This window comes from Sphaeramia orbicularis, chromosome 3 (assembly GCF_902148855.1).
Source record: "Sphaeramia orbicularis chromosome 3, fSphaOr1.1, whole genome shotgun sequence".
In the NCBI taxonomy this organism is placed as follows: domain Eukaryota; kingdom Metazoa; phylum Chordata; class Actinopteri; order Kurtiformes; family Apogonidae; genus Sphaeramia; species Sphaeramia orbicularis.
This window is the reverse complement of record NC_043959.1, coordinates 58,451,501-58,463,848: the sequence shown is the minus strand read 5'-3', so window position 1 is coordinate 58,463,848 and position 12,348 is coordinate 58,451,501. Positions and strand designations below refer to the sequence as shown.

At 38.2% G+C, this 12,348-nt stretch overlaps 1 protein-coding gene across 1 annotated transcript in view; it reads right to left on the bottom strand.

Annotated features, from left to right (window-relative positions):
• Positions 1 to 934: 934 nt before the first annotated feature.
• Positions 935 to 12,348, bottom strand: part of LOC115417201 (gastrin-releasing peptide receptor-like) — a 33,318-nt gene continuing 21,904 nt past the window's right edge. The window contains exons 3-5 of the mRNA XM_030131209.1: positions 9,617 to 9,968; positions 7,307 to 7,420; positions 935 to 1,236 (exon numbers count right to left, since the gene is read on the bottom strand). Coding sequence (XP_029987069.1) covers positions 955 to 1,236; positions 7,307 to 7,420; positions 9,617 to 9,968 — 748 coding nt within the window. The 3' untranslated portion in view covers positions 935 to 954. The remainder of the gene's footprint in view (positions 1,237 to 7,306; positions 7,421 to 9,616; positions 9,969 to 12,348) is intronic.

The window sequence follows — 12,348 nt, the reverse complement described above, 5'->3', positions numbered from 1 at the left end:
GTAGATGATTTTAATTGCCAGTGGATGTTTAGGTCTTTATGGGTTAATTTCTCTTATTTAATTCAATCCAATTTATTTACAAAGCATTTTAAGAACATCAGAGTTGACTGTAGTACTGTATAAAGACTATGTTCACTTCCTGTACGAGTTCATGTGTTAAACTATGGATTATCAGCTGACCTGAGGCTGCACTCTCATTGGAAGCTCCACAAACACTTTCATTAAGAGTACAGGGGAGTTGTTTTTACCTTTTATCCTCTTGTGATTGGATAGTTCTCACTGGGTTACCTTTTGAGGACATCAAATTGAACATAAAGCAGAATGTTAACCTGCGTCAAATATCACATCCACTCCACCTCGATGAGGCTGTGCTGTTAACAGAATGTCATGCAAGTAACCACACAGCTACTCAGTTATTGAACCAAAGCACACGCTCAAAACACTGATGTGGGTGAATGGATTCAGTCCTGCGTTTACACCTGAGAAAACCGGTATGCCCCCCATGGATTTTTCATTTCTAAACAAGTTACTTTCAGTTTTCACCGTTTTGACACATCAGAGATTTGGGTCTGAAGTCCTTTTTTTTGTTGAGTTCATATTCTCTTGCACCCTTCAGTGTTATTTAACGCCAACTGCCCCTGTATGTCATGCATCAGAAGAGCTACAGGGTTTGTGGTCCAGTGTCAGGTATGTGCGACAAAGTTTGATTTGAGAAAAATTACACAAAATAAGGATGTATAAGTTCACTTAGATCATATGTAAATAAAGGTAGATTTTTTTTTAAGGTAGCATGCAGACACATTGCAGTCCATAAAAGGCAAAACCAATGCATTAAATGTTCCTGGTGATTTTACATTAAAACTCACAATATTTCATAAATGTAACAACTAACTGTTTAAAACACAAGTTTCACCCAAAGATGAATGGACTGAATGTATTATTTTAGTTTTACTTTTACACACAGTCTTCCTGGCACATGTGTCTCCCGTTGATCATGGTGAGACTTGCCATGGAGTGATGTGTGCTGCGGACTGAGGTCACACGGGTATTATAATGCGTCGGGCTTTGTGAGGACCGTTTCAGGATCATACGACAGCAGCAACACAGCTGTTGGTTGAACTGCTTCTGAAAGGTCTTGCTCAGCAGGTAAAGGGCAAATGGGTTGAGGCAGGAGTTGGTGAAGGCCAAGATCCGAGCTACGACGCTGCACACAAAGTGAACCAGAGAGGTGTCCACCTAAAGGAAATACAACATGAAATCAGCTGAGTAGAAAAATCACAACAGAAAATGCTGTGTATTAAATACTATATTTATGGTAAGAGGCTGTAGTCAGTGATGGCACTGTGGTCAAGACCATCTAAACCAGATTCTGCAGAACAGGTTTGTCTTTAGCCTCTGGTTCCCTGTGACTGTGTCAGATCAACACAAAGACTACATCAAATTTAGTATTACTGACCATTTTAGCCTTTTGTTATCATTGTTGTAGACCTAAAGCCATTCTTATAATGACCAACTGTAAAACTGTACTGTTTATCCACAGAATAAAAGCATGTTCTCATATTGCTCCAGTGAAAAGGTGTGTTCTATACTACTGTACATCATGACTTGGTGCTTTTGCAATTGTTCGTAGTCGGCCGGTCTCAAAGTAAATCACACAGGCCACTGGATTTCTTCCTCCATCACAACATCAATCAGTTTTGTGCTTTGCAAGTAGCATCTAGCACCCCCCCGAATGACAAAAAATAAAAGTCTCAGCTAGTTCCTTTATTGTAATTGTATAGTCTTATTCAATCATTCATTCATTCATTTTCTGAACCCGCTTTATCCTCACTAGGGTCACGGGGGTCTCTTGGAGCCTATCCCAGCTACATAGGGGCAAAGGTGCGGTACACCCTGGACAAGTTGCCAGTTCATTGCAGGGCTGAACATATAGAGACAAACTATCACTCTCACATTCACACCTATGGGTAATTTAGATTAACCAGTTAACCTATCAGTGCATGTGTTTGGATGGTGGGAGGAAGCCGGAGTACCTGGAGAGAACCCACGCAGACACGGGGAGAACATGCAAACTCCGCACAGAAAGGTCCCGCCCCCCGTCGACTGGTGTTGGAATCGAACCCAGGACCTTCTTGCTGTGAGGCACGAGTGCTAACCACTGCACCACCGTGTCGTATAGTTTTATTAAAGTGCCAAAAAAGGCATCATTGTACCACATATTTATACATAAGCTACCACAGAGAAAACAGCTTGTGGTGAAATGTAAAGGGACTTAAATCATGTCTGTGACTCCAAACCACAGATTAAAAGTGGCTCTTTAGATTGTAAAGGTTGCCGACCCCGACTCCTGAGATCAAATCAATCAAAGTAAAAGCACAACTTCACCATCTTCCAGCGTGCACGGACAAAAACTAGCAAAAGGTCAAGAACTCCAGCTGCCGTGTGGTACAGAACAACTTTACTGAACTCTAAAATTAGACCAACACATCTTGGTTGATCTAACGTTAGTCAGTCCTGGATGGAGGCCACAAGCTGAAATGCATTGGTGTAACTCTAAAGTTAAATAAAACTGTTCTATTAAACCAAGACCAGTCACTCAGCTAGGGCACTGGAGATAAGTTCTTCAATAGAAAAAAAAGGATTAAGATGGTACTGTATTGTTGAACTAATTAATATCCTACTATATCACAGAAATCTCAATGATCTTTGAATTATTCCTTCCACTTTTTCTGATTTGCATCAGTTCACAGTATTGATGTTGAACTGATACCCCTGAGGTTGTGGTCTGGACCAGTAAAGACATAGATACTACAGTTAACAAAAAGTGCAACATGAGACAGTAATACAGAAAATAAATCGCAAGAACACTGTAGAAAACATAACCAAATAAAAAAAAAAAAGACAAAAAAAAAAGAAAAGACAGCCAAGCAAATAGTTGTGATGTAGTTGTATGAGTGACACAGGACACATGAGACCAGTAGTAATGTTTGCTTTAAACTTTGGTCACATTAAACACACACAGTGTCATTTCTTCTGCTGGGATTTAATTTAAGCCAATAATAAAAACATAAGCCAGCAGCTGTATGACATGGGCCTATATGACTTTAGATATTTTAAAGGAGAACTGTTACATATTGTCCATGAATCCTTCCAACTACAGAAACCAGACAGATCACACAGGTTCTTTGTTGCAATATTCACATTTCTTATGACTTCAGTCAATTTATTCTCATGTTGTTTTCTGTTTCTGTTATTCAAACGAATAGAATAGAATAGAATAGAATAGAATAGAATAGAATAGAATAGAATAGAATAGTCTTTACTGTCGCTTTTCCATTGGATATCTGCACAAAACTTTACCGATATTTACTAAATGTCGAAAAAACAGAAGTGTGTAATGTCGGTTTTTCTATTAAATCACAAATGCGATGATTTGTTTATTGACACGAGAAGTCATTCCATAAACATGGCAATGAACATAAATATGGTGTTGCTTTACAGATATATTCATTATTATTATTATACACTCAACAAAAATATAAACGCACCACTTTTGTTTTTGCTCCCATTTGTCATGAGCTGAACTCAAAGATCTAAAACTTTTTCTGTGTACACACAAGGTTTATTTCTCTCAAATATTGTTCACAAATCTGTCTAAATTTGTGTTAGTGAACACTTCTTCTTTGCTGAGATAATCCATCCACCTCACAGCTGTGGCATATCAAGATGCTGATTAGACAGCAGGATTTTTGCACTGGTGTGCCTTAGGCTGGCCACAATAAAAGGCCACTCCAAAATGTGCAGTTTTATCACACAGCACAATACCACAGATGTCACAAGTTTTGAGGGAATATGCACTGGTCATGTGACTTCAGGAATCTCCACCAGAGCTTTTGCCTGTGAATTGAATGTTCATTTCTCTACCATAAGCCATCTCCAAAGCTGTTTCAGAGAATTCATGAAGAAGACTGTGCGAGGAAAATGGTGGTCACACCAAATACTGACTGGTTTTCTGACCCCCCTGGACCACCCAATACAGTAAAAGTGCACATTTTAGAGTGGCCTTTTATTGTGGCCAGCCTAAGTCACACCTGTGCAATAATCCTGCTGTCTAATCAGCATTTGGATCTGCCACACCTGTGAGATGGATGGATTATCTCAGCAAAGGACAAAGGAGAAGTGCTCACTAACACAGATTTAGACAAATTTATGAACGATATTTGAGAGAAATAGGCCTTTTGTGGTCGTAGAAAAAGTTTTAGATCTTTGAGTTCAGCTCATGACAAATGGGAGCAAAAACAAAAGTGGTGTGTTTATATTTTTGTTCAGTGTATATTACCCCTCTATCTCATACTAAATTAAAAAATTATTGGGTTTCCTGGTGTGTCCACACATACCGCAACATGTTTCTTCTTCTTCTTCGCTTGTTGTAATGTACGTCAACATCCGTTTTTTTTAATTCTCCTGACTCTAGTTATGAAAAAAGGTCTTTCCATTGCAGTTTTGCGTGATATACCATTTGCGCTACGCCTGAAAAACCACCTCTTGCCAGTGCAAAAACTTTTAATAATAAAATGAGACTTTTGGCGAAATTGTCGTTTTTCCATTAGGTAAATTTTTATGCACAAGTTATATTTGCGCAATTTGAGGGTCAGTGGAAAAGCGACTACTGTGAATTTCACTTGTGATAAAAGCGCCAACTTGTACTGAAGAAAAGTGCACACTTTTGTTTTACACAATATCCAAATGCACAAACTTTTGTGATCTGTTTTCTCAAATTGCATTGATTATGTAACTAATAATCTTTTGAGAAGAATTGTTAACCCTTAAAGACCTACAACTGCATCTAACCTTTATTATGTGATTTATCACCATTGATTATGATATTATCCCACATGTTACATTTTTCAGAGAAAACCTGGCATTTTTGGAGATGTTCATAAATGTTCAGAGTAATTTCAAAGCTTATTATATTGGAAAAACTGTAGGAAAAATTTACTTCCTCAGCAAAACACACAATTAACTGAACAAAAAAAGTAAGTATCCACAACCACTGTCATTTCTCAAACTAAATGGGTTTTACGTGTCAATTTTCTTGAAGATGACAGTGTTTCCACATTCACTACAGAATCTCTAAACATCCAGATAGGTCATATCTGATGCTGCTGAAATGTTGAGAGACTGCAATTTACCTGAATTATAAAAAAGGATTAGTGGATCAAAAGTTATTAAACATTTCAGATCCGTAGATGCTTTTGGTCCAATGGCTGTTTAGGTCTGAAAGGGTTGATGATTGTTGTTTTCTTAGAACAGGAAAAACAGTGTTGAAAGTTTTGAAATTCAGTTTAATATCTCCAGGCCAGGATACAGAGGAAAATCTAAAAAAAAATTGCGGACAATCAAAGCCCTTTCCTCAGTTTCCTCTGGTTCCCAATGTGACAAACAGGTAATCTTATGTAAGATTTATATGGGTGGGCTATTTTTACTTCAGGGAAATCTATGCAAATGTAATTGAAAGATTTGTTATCCGATAGCAGACATGATGACAACAGTTATGCAGTCGCTGATCTGTGTGAAGCAGGTAAAGATAAGTGAATGGTCTAATGACGAGTCTCACAACAACATCATTATGATAATAAGGTTGTTGTTGTTTTCACAGAGCAGACACATAATGTCAGCTCAGACTCATCTGCTTTCATGCTGGACTGTGCTGGATGTTACACCTGCTGTCATGTTGGCAGGTTCTGTCTTTCTATAACTTTACCATCTGTGTTCTCTGCTGTGGATTTTTTCTTTTTACACCAATATGTGCACCTTAATGTTTTGTGTATAGCTGCAAAATTTTACATTTTCAAAAAAAGTGGAAGCAGAGCAGAGCAAGAAGCAAGAATAATTGATGGAAATTCACAGGGATTAAATGTCTCTAATATAAAGTGAGAGACAGAGGCACTACAAAAATGCTTTAATGAGGTTTTCAAGAAAGCAACATTAGCATTTCCTTTTGTCTACATAATGGATTCAGTCTGTGTTATGTGCCTGAGTGTGCTTTGTTGAGTTGGAGTGCATATACTATTATAAGAGAAAGACCAGTAGAGATGTACTGATGGAGGATGGTGTGAATTATATGTTCAGGTCTTCAAGTCTGTGCATCTAAACCCTGTGTAACACCTACGACCAAAGTGTTCAACAGGAACAAATAAAGGAATATCTTCTAGAAATACCTCTCAACTTAGGCTACGCTCGGACAGCAGGTCTTAATGCACAATTCCGATTTTTTGGTGAAATCCTTTTTTTTTTTCGTGTGCTCGTTCATATTACACATTAAATGCAACTTCTATCAGTTTTGAGTATGAACTGAATGTGACTCTGAAGTGACCTGCATGTGCAAAAGAGGTCCTGACGTAATACATGACCACGCAGCACGCACTGCGCTCCCGGAAGTAAATAGATTTTTCCCGCTGCTCCTCCTCCTGGGACGCAGGATTGTGACATTTGTCGCATTTCAATGATGTAAAGGTCAGACAAATGCGACCTGGCTGTTCAGACTGAAGTCGCATTGCAAAATATCAGATACATGTCAGATTTAGGACCACATATGATTGTAGCCTGGGTCGGATTTGAAAAAATCGGATTTGTACTGTTCACACTGTCTTTAACAGGTCAGATACAGGTCACATATGGGCAAAAAAATCAGATGTGGGCCACATTTACCTGTAGTCTGAACATAGTCTTAGACTTGTCAAGTTGTTTTTACTGGGTTGCCAGTTTTCAGAGTACAGTACATATAGGGTACCATATTATGATACGTGAATGATTTTTCCTAATTTTCTTATTCTCTAAACTATTTTATATCATTTGATTCCACCAAAGCCATATCAAAAACAGAGGAGTGGCCTGAATTGTAAAGATGCAATAAGACAAAATGATGTAAATCATGCAACAAGGGGGAAAAAAGGTTAAAAAAAATGATAAAAATATGACATTGATACAGCAAGAAAAAATGTGAAAATTTACCCAAAACATACCTAACAAGACAAAAAACATGCATTTAATTCAACATTGTTTAGGGAAAGTCATGTATAATGAATGTATGTATTGTGTGTGTGTGTGTGTGTGTGTGTGTGTGTGTGTGTGTGTGTGTGTGTGTGTGTGTGTAGGTGTGCGTGTGTGTGTGTGTGTGTGTGTGTGTGTGTGTGTGTGTGTGTGTGTAGGTGTGCGTGTGTGTGTGTGTGTGTGTGTGTGTGTGTGTGGTGGGGGGAGTGGGGGGGGGGGGACCACTGTTCTTTTTTTTTTTCCTATTATTTACCTGTGAGTAATGATATGACCGGTATAAGTAGATGATGTGATTGGGCAGCCAACACACAGCAAACAGACCAACAAACACCAGAACTGTCTTGGCCAAACGCTTTCTGGATTCAATCTGAAAGAGAAAAGGCGTAGAATAGAGAATGTTATTCATAAAAGTCATATATAAAAATATAAGCAGTGTCAAGAATTCCATTCCAACATGTTAATTATTCAGCTAAAACAGAAGTACTATTTACAGATTAATATTATTGTGTCCAAGCTCCTGACACTTCGCCAGCATAAATATCCCACAATGCAATGTAGTTGTACCAAGGCAACATGCCTTCAACTGGTATGGAGACTTTCAAGAACTAACCTGTATTCACACCTGAACACGCACTGTACCATTCATTTACACAAAAGTATGATGAAGTATAATATAGATTTTGTGCATGAAGAAATTAGTATGGAATTTTGGATGGATAATTTAATCATGCATCCATCAGACTGTATAAAATTCAGGTCCATAAGTACTTGGACAGTAACACAAATGTTGTAATGTCATCTCTGTTCACCATCACGGTGGATTAGAAATGAAACCATCAATTTGTGTCTGAAGTGTGAACTTGCAGATTTAATTCAAGGGTTTTTGACAAATAATTGCTGCTGAGCTCACTAATGTTTTTTTTGTTTTGTTTTGTTTTGGTTTTTTTTTATGAGAGGCCAAAAGACATAGGAATTCTTACCCATACCTGCTGAATCTGTCTCTCCATGCTACAGAAGGACTTCTCATAGTTTCTCTCTGTTTGATTACACTGGTCTACAATTTTTTAGAAATGATTTGCTCCAGAGATTAAATGTGCTAAATGTTACGTATTTTAATAAGATTAATTGGAAAATAAATGACAAAAGTGCCGGTTTGCTGATGTTTTCAAGGTATATGATGAAGTGTTATTACACATATATATTGGTTTATGTACATTTATATAATAGTTTTATAAATCTTCCACTAAATAGAACCTGTAAAGTGAATGTATTCTAATGTGCAGACAGTGTTTTGAAGTAGATGTTGTTGCTCTGAGACAAATATTCCTTTTGACTCAAACCCATTCTCTCGTTAATTCTTGAATTTCACATTTTGACCCAAGGCTGTATCTTGGAAGTTCAGCCAACCAGCATTTTTGACTTGATTTTTCTTTATCAGTGACTCTCGTTGTAAAATTTAATTACTTTTATTCTGGAAGCATTTTCCTTGTAGACCAGTGGAATGTACCAAATTTTTGATTTTGCCATTCCTAACATTATCAATATCTCTTTAATATATTTATTTTGTTTTTCCAGCTGAATGAGCCTCTTTCATTTGCACTGACTCTTTTCATATTGAACAGCTACCAAAATATAAATTCAACATTTGGAATCAACTCCAGACCTTTTATCTGATTCATTTGTCATAGAAACCTCTGAACATTGTTATGACCCTTGGTCATAATTTGTCCAGTTATCTATGTACGTATATATGTTTTCTGTTTAGTGTGTGTGTTCTCCCCTGTCCTGTAGGTGTGCTGTGCCCTTTTGTGTCTGTTTGTTTTACAGGAAGCGGATTGGTGGAGGGTGATTGCCCGGCCCCTTTAAAAATGGCCCTGGAGCTTCAGTTGGTCCTCTCTCTTGCCTCCTGCCAGCTCTCAACCCTGTGTTCCTGTGTGTGACCGTCAGTCTTCGTGTGCTCGTGTGATAATTCGATTGTATATAGTTGTAAATAGTTTTTTGTAAATTGAACCTTTTTCTGTTAGGGGAGGCAGGCTCTTTTGTTTTTCCCGTTTTCTCCTATTTTTTGGTTAGGGAGTTTAGATGAGTTTTCTGTATTTTATTTCTTGAATTCATTTTGGAGTAGGTAATTTAGTTTGAACTCCCAAGAAGGTATTTTGTTTGTTGTTTTAGCCGTGTCCTCCCCCAACCCTCCTTTAGTTGTTTAAAAAAAGTAATAATAATAAATATTGTGAATTTTAGTTTTGACTGACGTGTGTGCTTGGGAGCTGGGAGGGGACAAAAAAGAGAGCATATTATGTTCGCCCTGGTGAACCCCTAGGCGTAACAACATGAAGGTGTCCAATTACTAAATTGTCCAATTATTAAATGGAGAGACTATATTTAAACTTGTCATAATTCCTGTGGATTAATGCAATATTTTGATTAAACTTTAAATTACAGCTGAAAGTTTACGCTTCAACCACATTTTCATTGTCTCATTTCTGATCCACTATGTTGACGTACAGAAATGAAGTGAATAAACTGTGTCACTGTAACATGTGACGGCGGCTGAAACACTGGCCTGTCGTCTGGCATGGACGTTCCCCTCCATAGGAAGGTCTGAGGCGCTGCTCATCAGGCTACGGGCGATGTAGATGTAGTATACAGATATGATCATCAGGGGGATCACATAGAAAATGAGGAAGGAGGCCATGGAGTGAATCTTGGGGTGCATTTCACCAGCATGGGGATAAGGGGCACAGGTGATGAAGGTCTCATTGGTGGAGGTGACGTTGAACGTATGGAGGTCAGAGAAGACGGCCTCAGGGATGGCCAGGACCAGGGAGAGGAGCCAGATGAGCGCCGCCCGCAGCACAATGCCGCTGGTAGTGCTGGATGTCTGGATGTCCAGCGGCTTCACGATAGCCCTGTACCTGGGAAAATATGACAAAGATGAGCTGCTTTTATGGCTCATGCACAGGTGTTTTATAAACAAAGAGGAAACAGTAACAGGTGAAGGTAGAGATTGTCTGCTATGACTCCAGGTGTCAAACAAACAGGAAATCTATCAACATACAGCTCTGGGAAAAAATTAGAGACCACTACAAAATTATTACTTTCTCTGATTTTACCATTTATAGGTATGTGTGTTTGAGTAAAATGAACATTTTTGCTTTAGTCTCTAAACTACTGACAACATTTCTCCCAAATTCCAAATAAAAATATTCTTATTTAGAGCACTTATTGTTAAACAAATGTCCAAAGTGCTCCAGCTCCTATGAACTAATCTACAAGCCCTCATGAAATAAAGGCTTTTTTAAATTTTCCAACCAAGTGAGTGCCTGGAATTTTGTCATTTTCCGATGGTTCATGTCCTCTCCATGAGCACCTTTGGTTTACTGAATACCAGTAGCTCCCTGTAAAATTGTTTTTGTCTTTTTACATAATTAATTTACTTCTTCATTTTATTTCCTACTCCTACTGTGACTTCCCTAATATTTGAGAAACTTCAGCATGAGGGTATCACTTAGGAAAGGCAGCTCTTTGCTACAACAGCGTTCCACAGGCATGTTTTACTAAGTGGATGTGATCAGCATAGAGCATGATGCTCCACCAGCACAGAGACACTTATGGAGTAACCCTGTGATTACACTGATATAACAACAGAAAAAAAGCAACTTGAGCATCAGTGATTGTAATACTTATTCATGCTATAGATGCAGTATCTTGGCAACACCTTTAATGGCCAAGGAAAAGCAGCAGCACATAGCTCCTCCTCATTTACAAACATATGAGTGCAAAATTATCCAGCAAAGCAAACACATACATTATATGGTATGTATATGGTAAAAAAAAGACAAATTGGAGTCCAATATTTTACTTACATTCATATTGTCAAAAGCACAAAAAAACTAAATAAAAGAAACATTTTTCATTTGATGAATCTATAGCTCTCTAGTATAACACAAAACTCCATAGGATGATGCTTCACCTTTTTGAAAACATAATAGAAATATTTATATACGGTAGCAGATAAGCTGATGTAATCTGTAGACTCTGAAAAGATGTGACCGCTCCGAAAATGTTGAATTACTAAAGAAATAATAAAACAGGTTCAATACTAATTTTATTACAGGGAGTCAATACAGCAAAAGTGAGTATATTTGCATATTTCCTTATGCTTAGTGTTCATGTTTTGTCACTCTTGAGGTTTTATAGTTTTAAAGGGGTCATATTTTGCTAAACCCACTTTTATTAGTCTTTGGTACATTTATTTGTGTATATAGCAGTGGTGATTTCTCATAGACTGCAAGGGAGGCCCGGCTTCCCTTAAAATTACGAAAATTAAATGGTTAAATATGTACTGTTGTGTTGACATTTTATTGACTACAAATGTGTTAGAACACGTTCATCTTAAAGATGAGTTTGTTCAAATCAGCTTTATCACAAATCAACGGACGCGATGTTGTTCACTTCTCCTCCATTCCCGTGTCTGTGTTTTCTCCTCCATCTCTGCTCAGTGCATTTGTCCGTAGACTGTGTCCGTCTCTGGGCTTCAATGGGACTGAGTGGAACTGTTTTTTTCATTGCCTCTAAACTGGACGGTAATTGGATAAATGACACCATGTTGTCCCGCCCCCGGACGCCGGCCGTCTCTGGGGGTGAATGGAGCTGTGGGCGGAGCTCGGCCGGGCTGGACGCAAGAATCCCACGTGCTGATTGGAGGATCAGTCGAAAGGCTGAATCCCGTTTGATTGACAGCTGTTTTCAGATCTGCTCCTTCACTGACACAGTTCAGTTTAATACCGTCACACATTCTGCTGGGAAAGAGAGAGAGAAACCACTACGAAATTACTCGTTCATTTCTTGCACTGTAAATAAAACGCACTCATTGTACTTTTTTTGTTTCAATTTAACATAATTTCACTGTTTTCTTGTTTCAGTTGCATAATTTAATCATTTCTTGTTCGAGTTTAATATGGTTTTGTAGATAGTTAAATCAGTCAAACTGTCGGCTAGGTCACAGTGAAAGGAGCATCTGTTTAAAAAGGCTGAAGTCTGACACCCACAACACACTGGGCCAAAGCAATCTGAGCAGAGAGGACACTGGTCCAGTCCCTGGAAAAGACGCCTACTGTGTACGATAAGGTCACTGAGCATTTTCTTAAAAAGGAACGGAGGGACGAATGTATGTTTAAATAACCTGACTTTTTTTTTTTTTTTGATGTAAGCCGACAATGAGCTTCCCCTGTCTGAAAGACGAGCAGCCGCCACTGTTGTGTATATAGCAGTGGCGATTTTTCGCAGACTGCA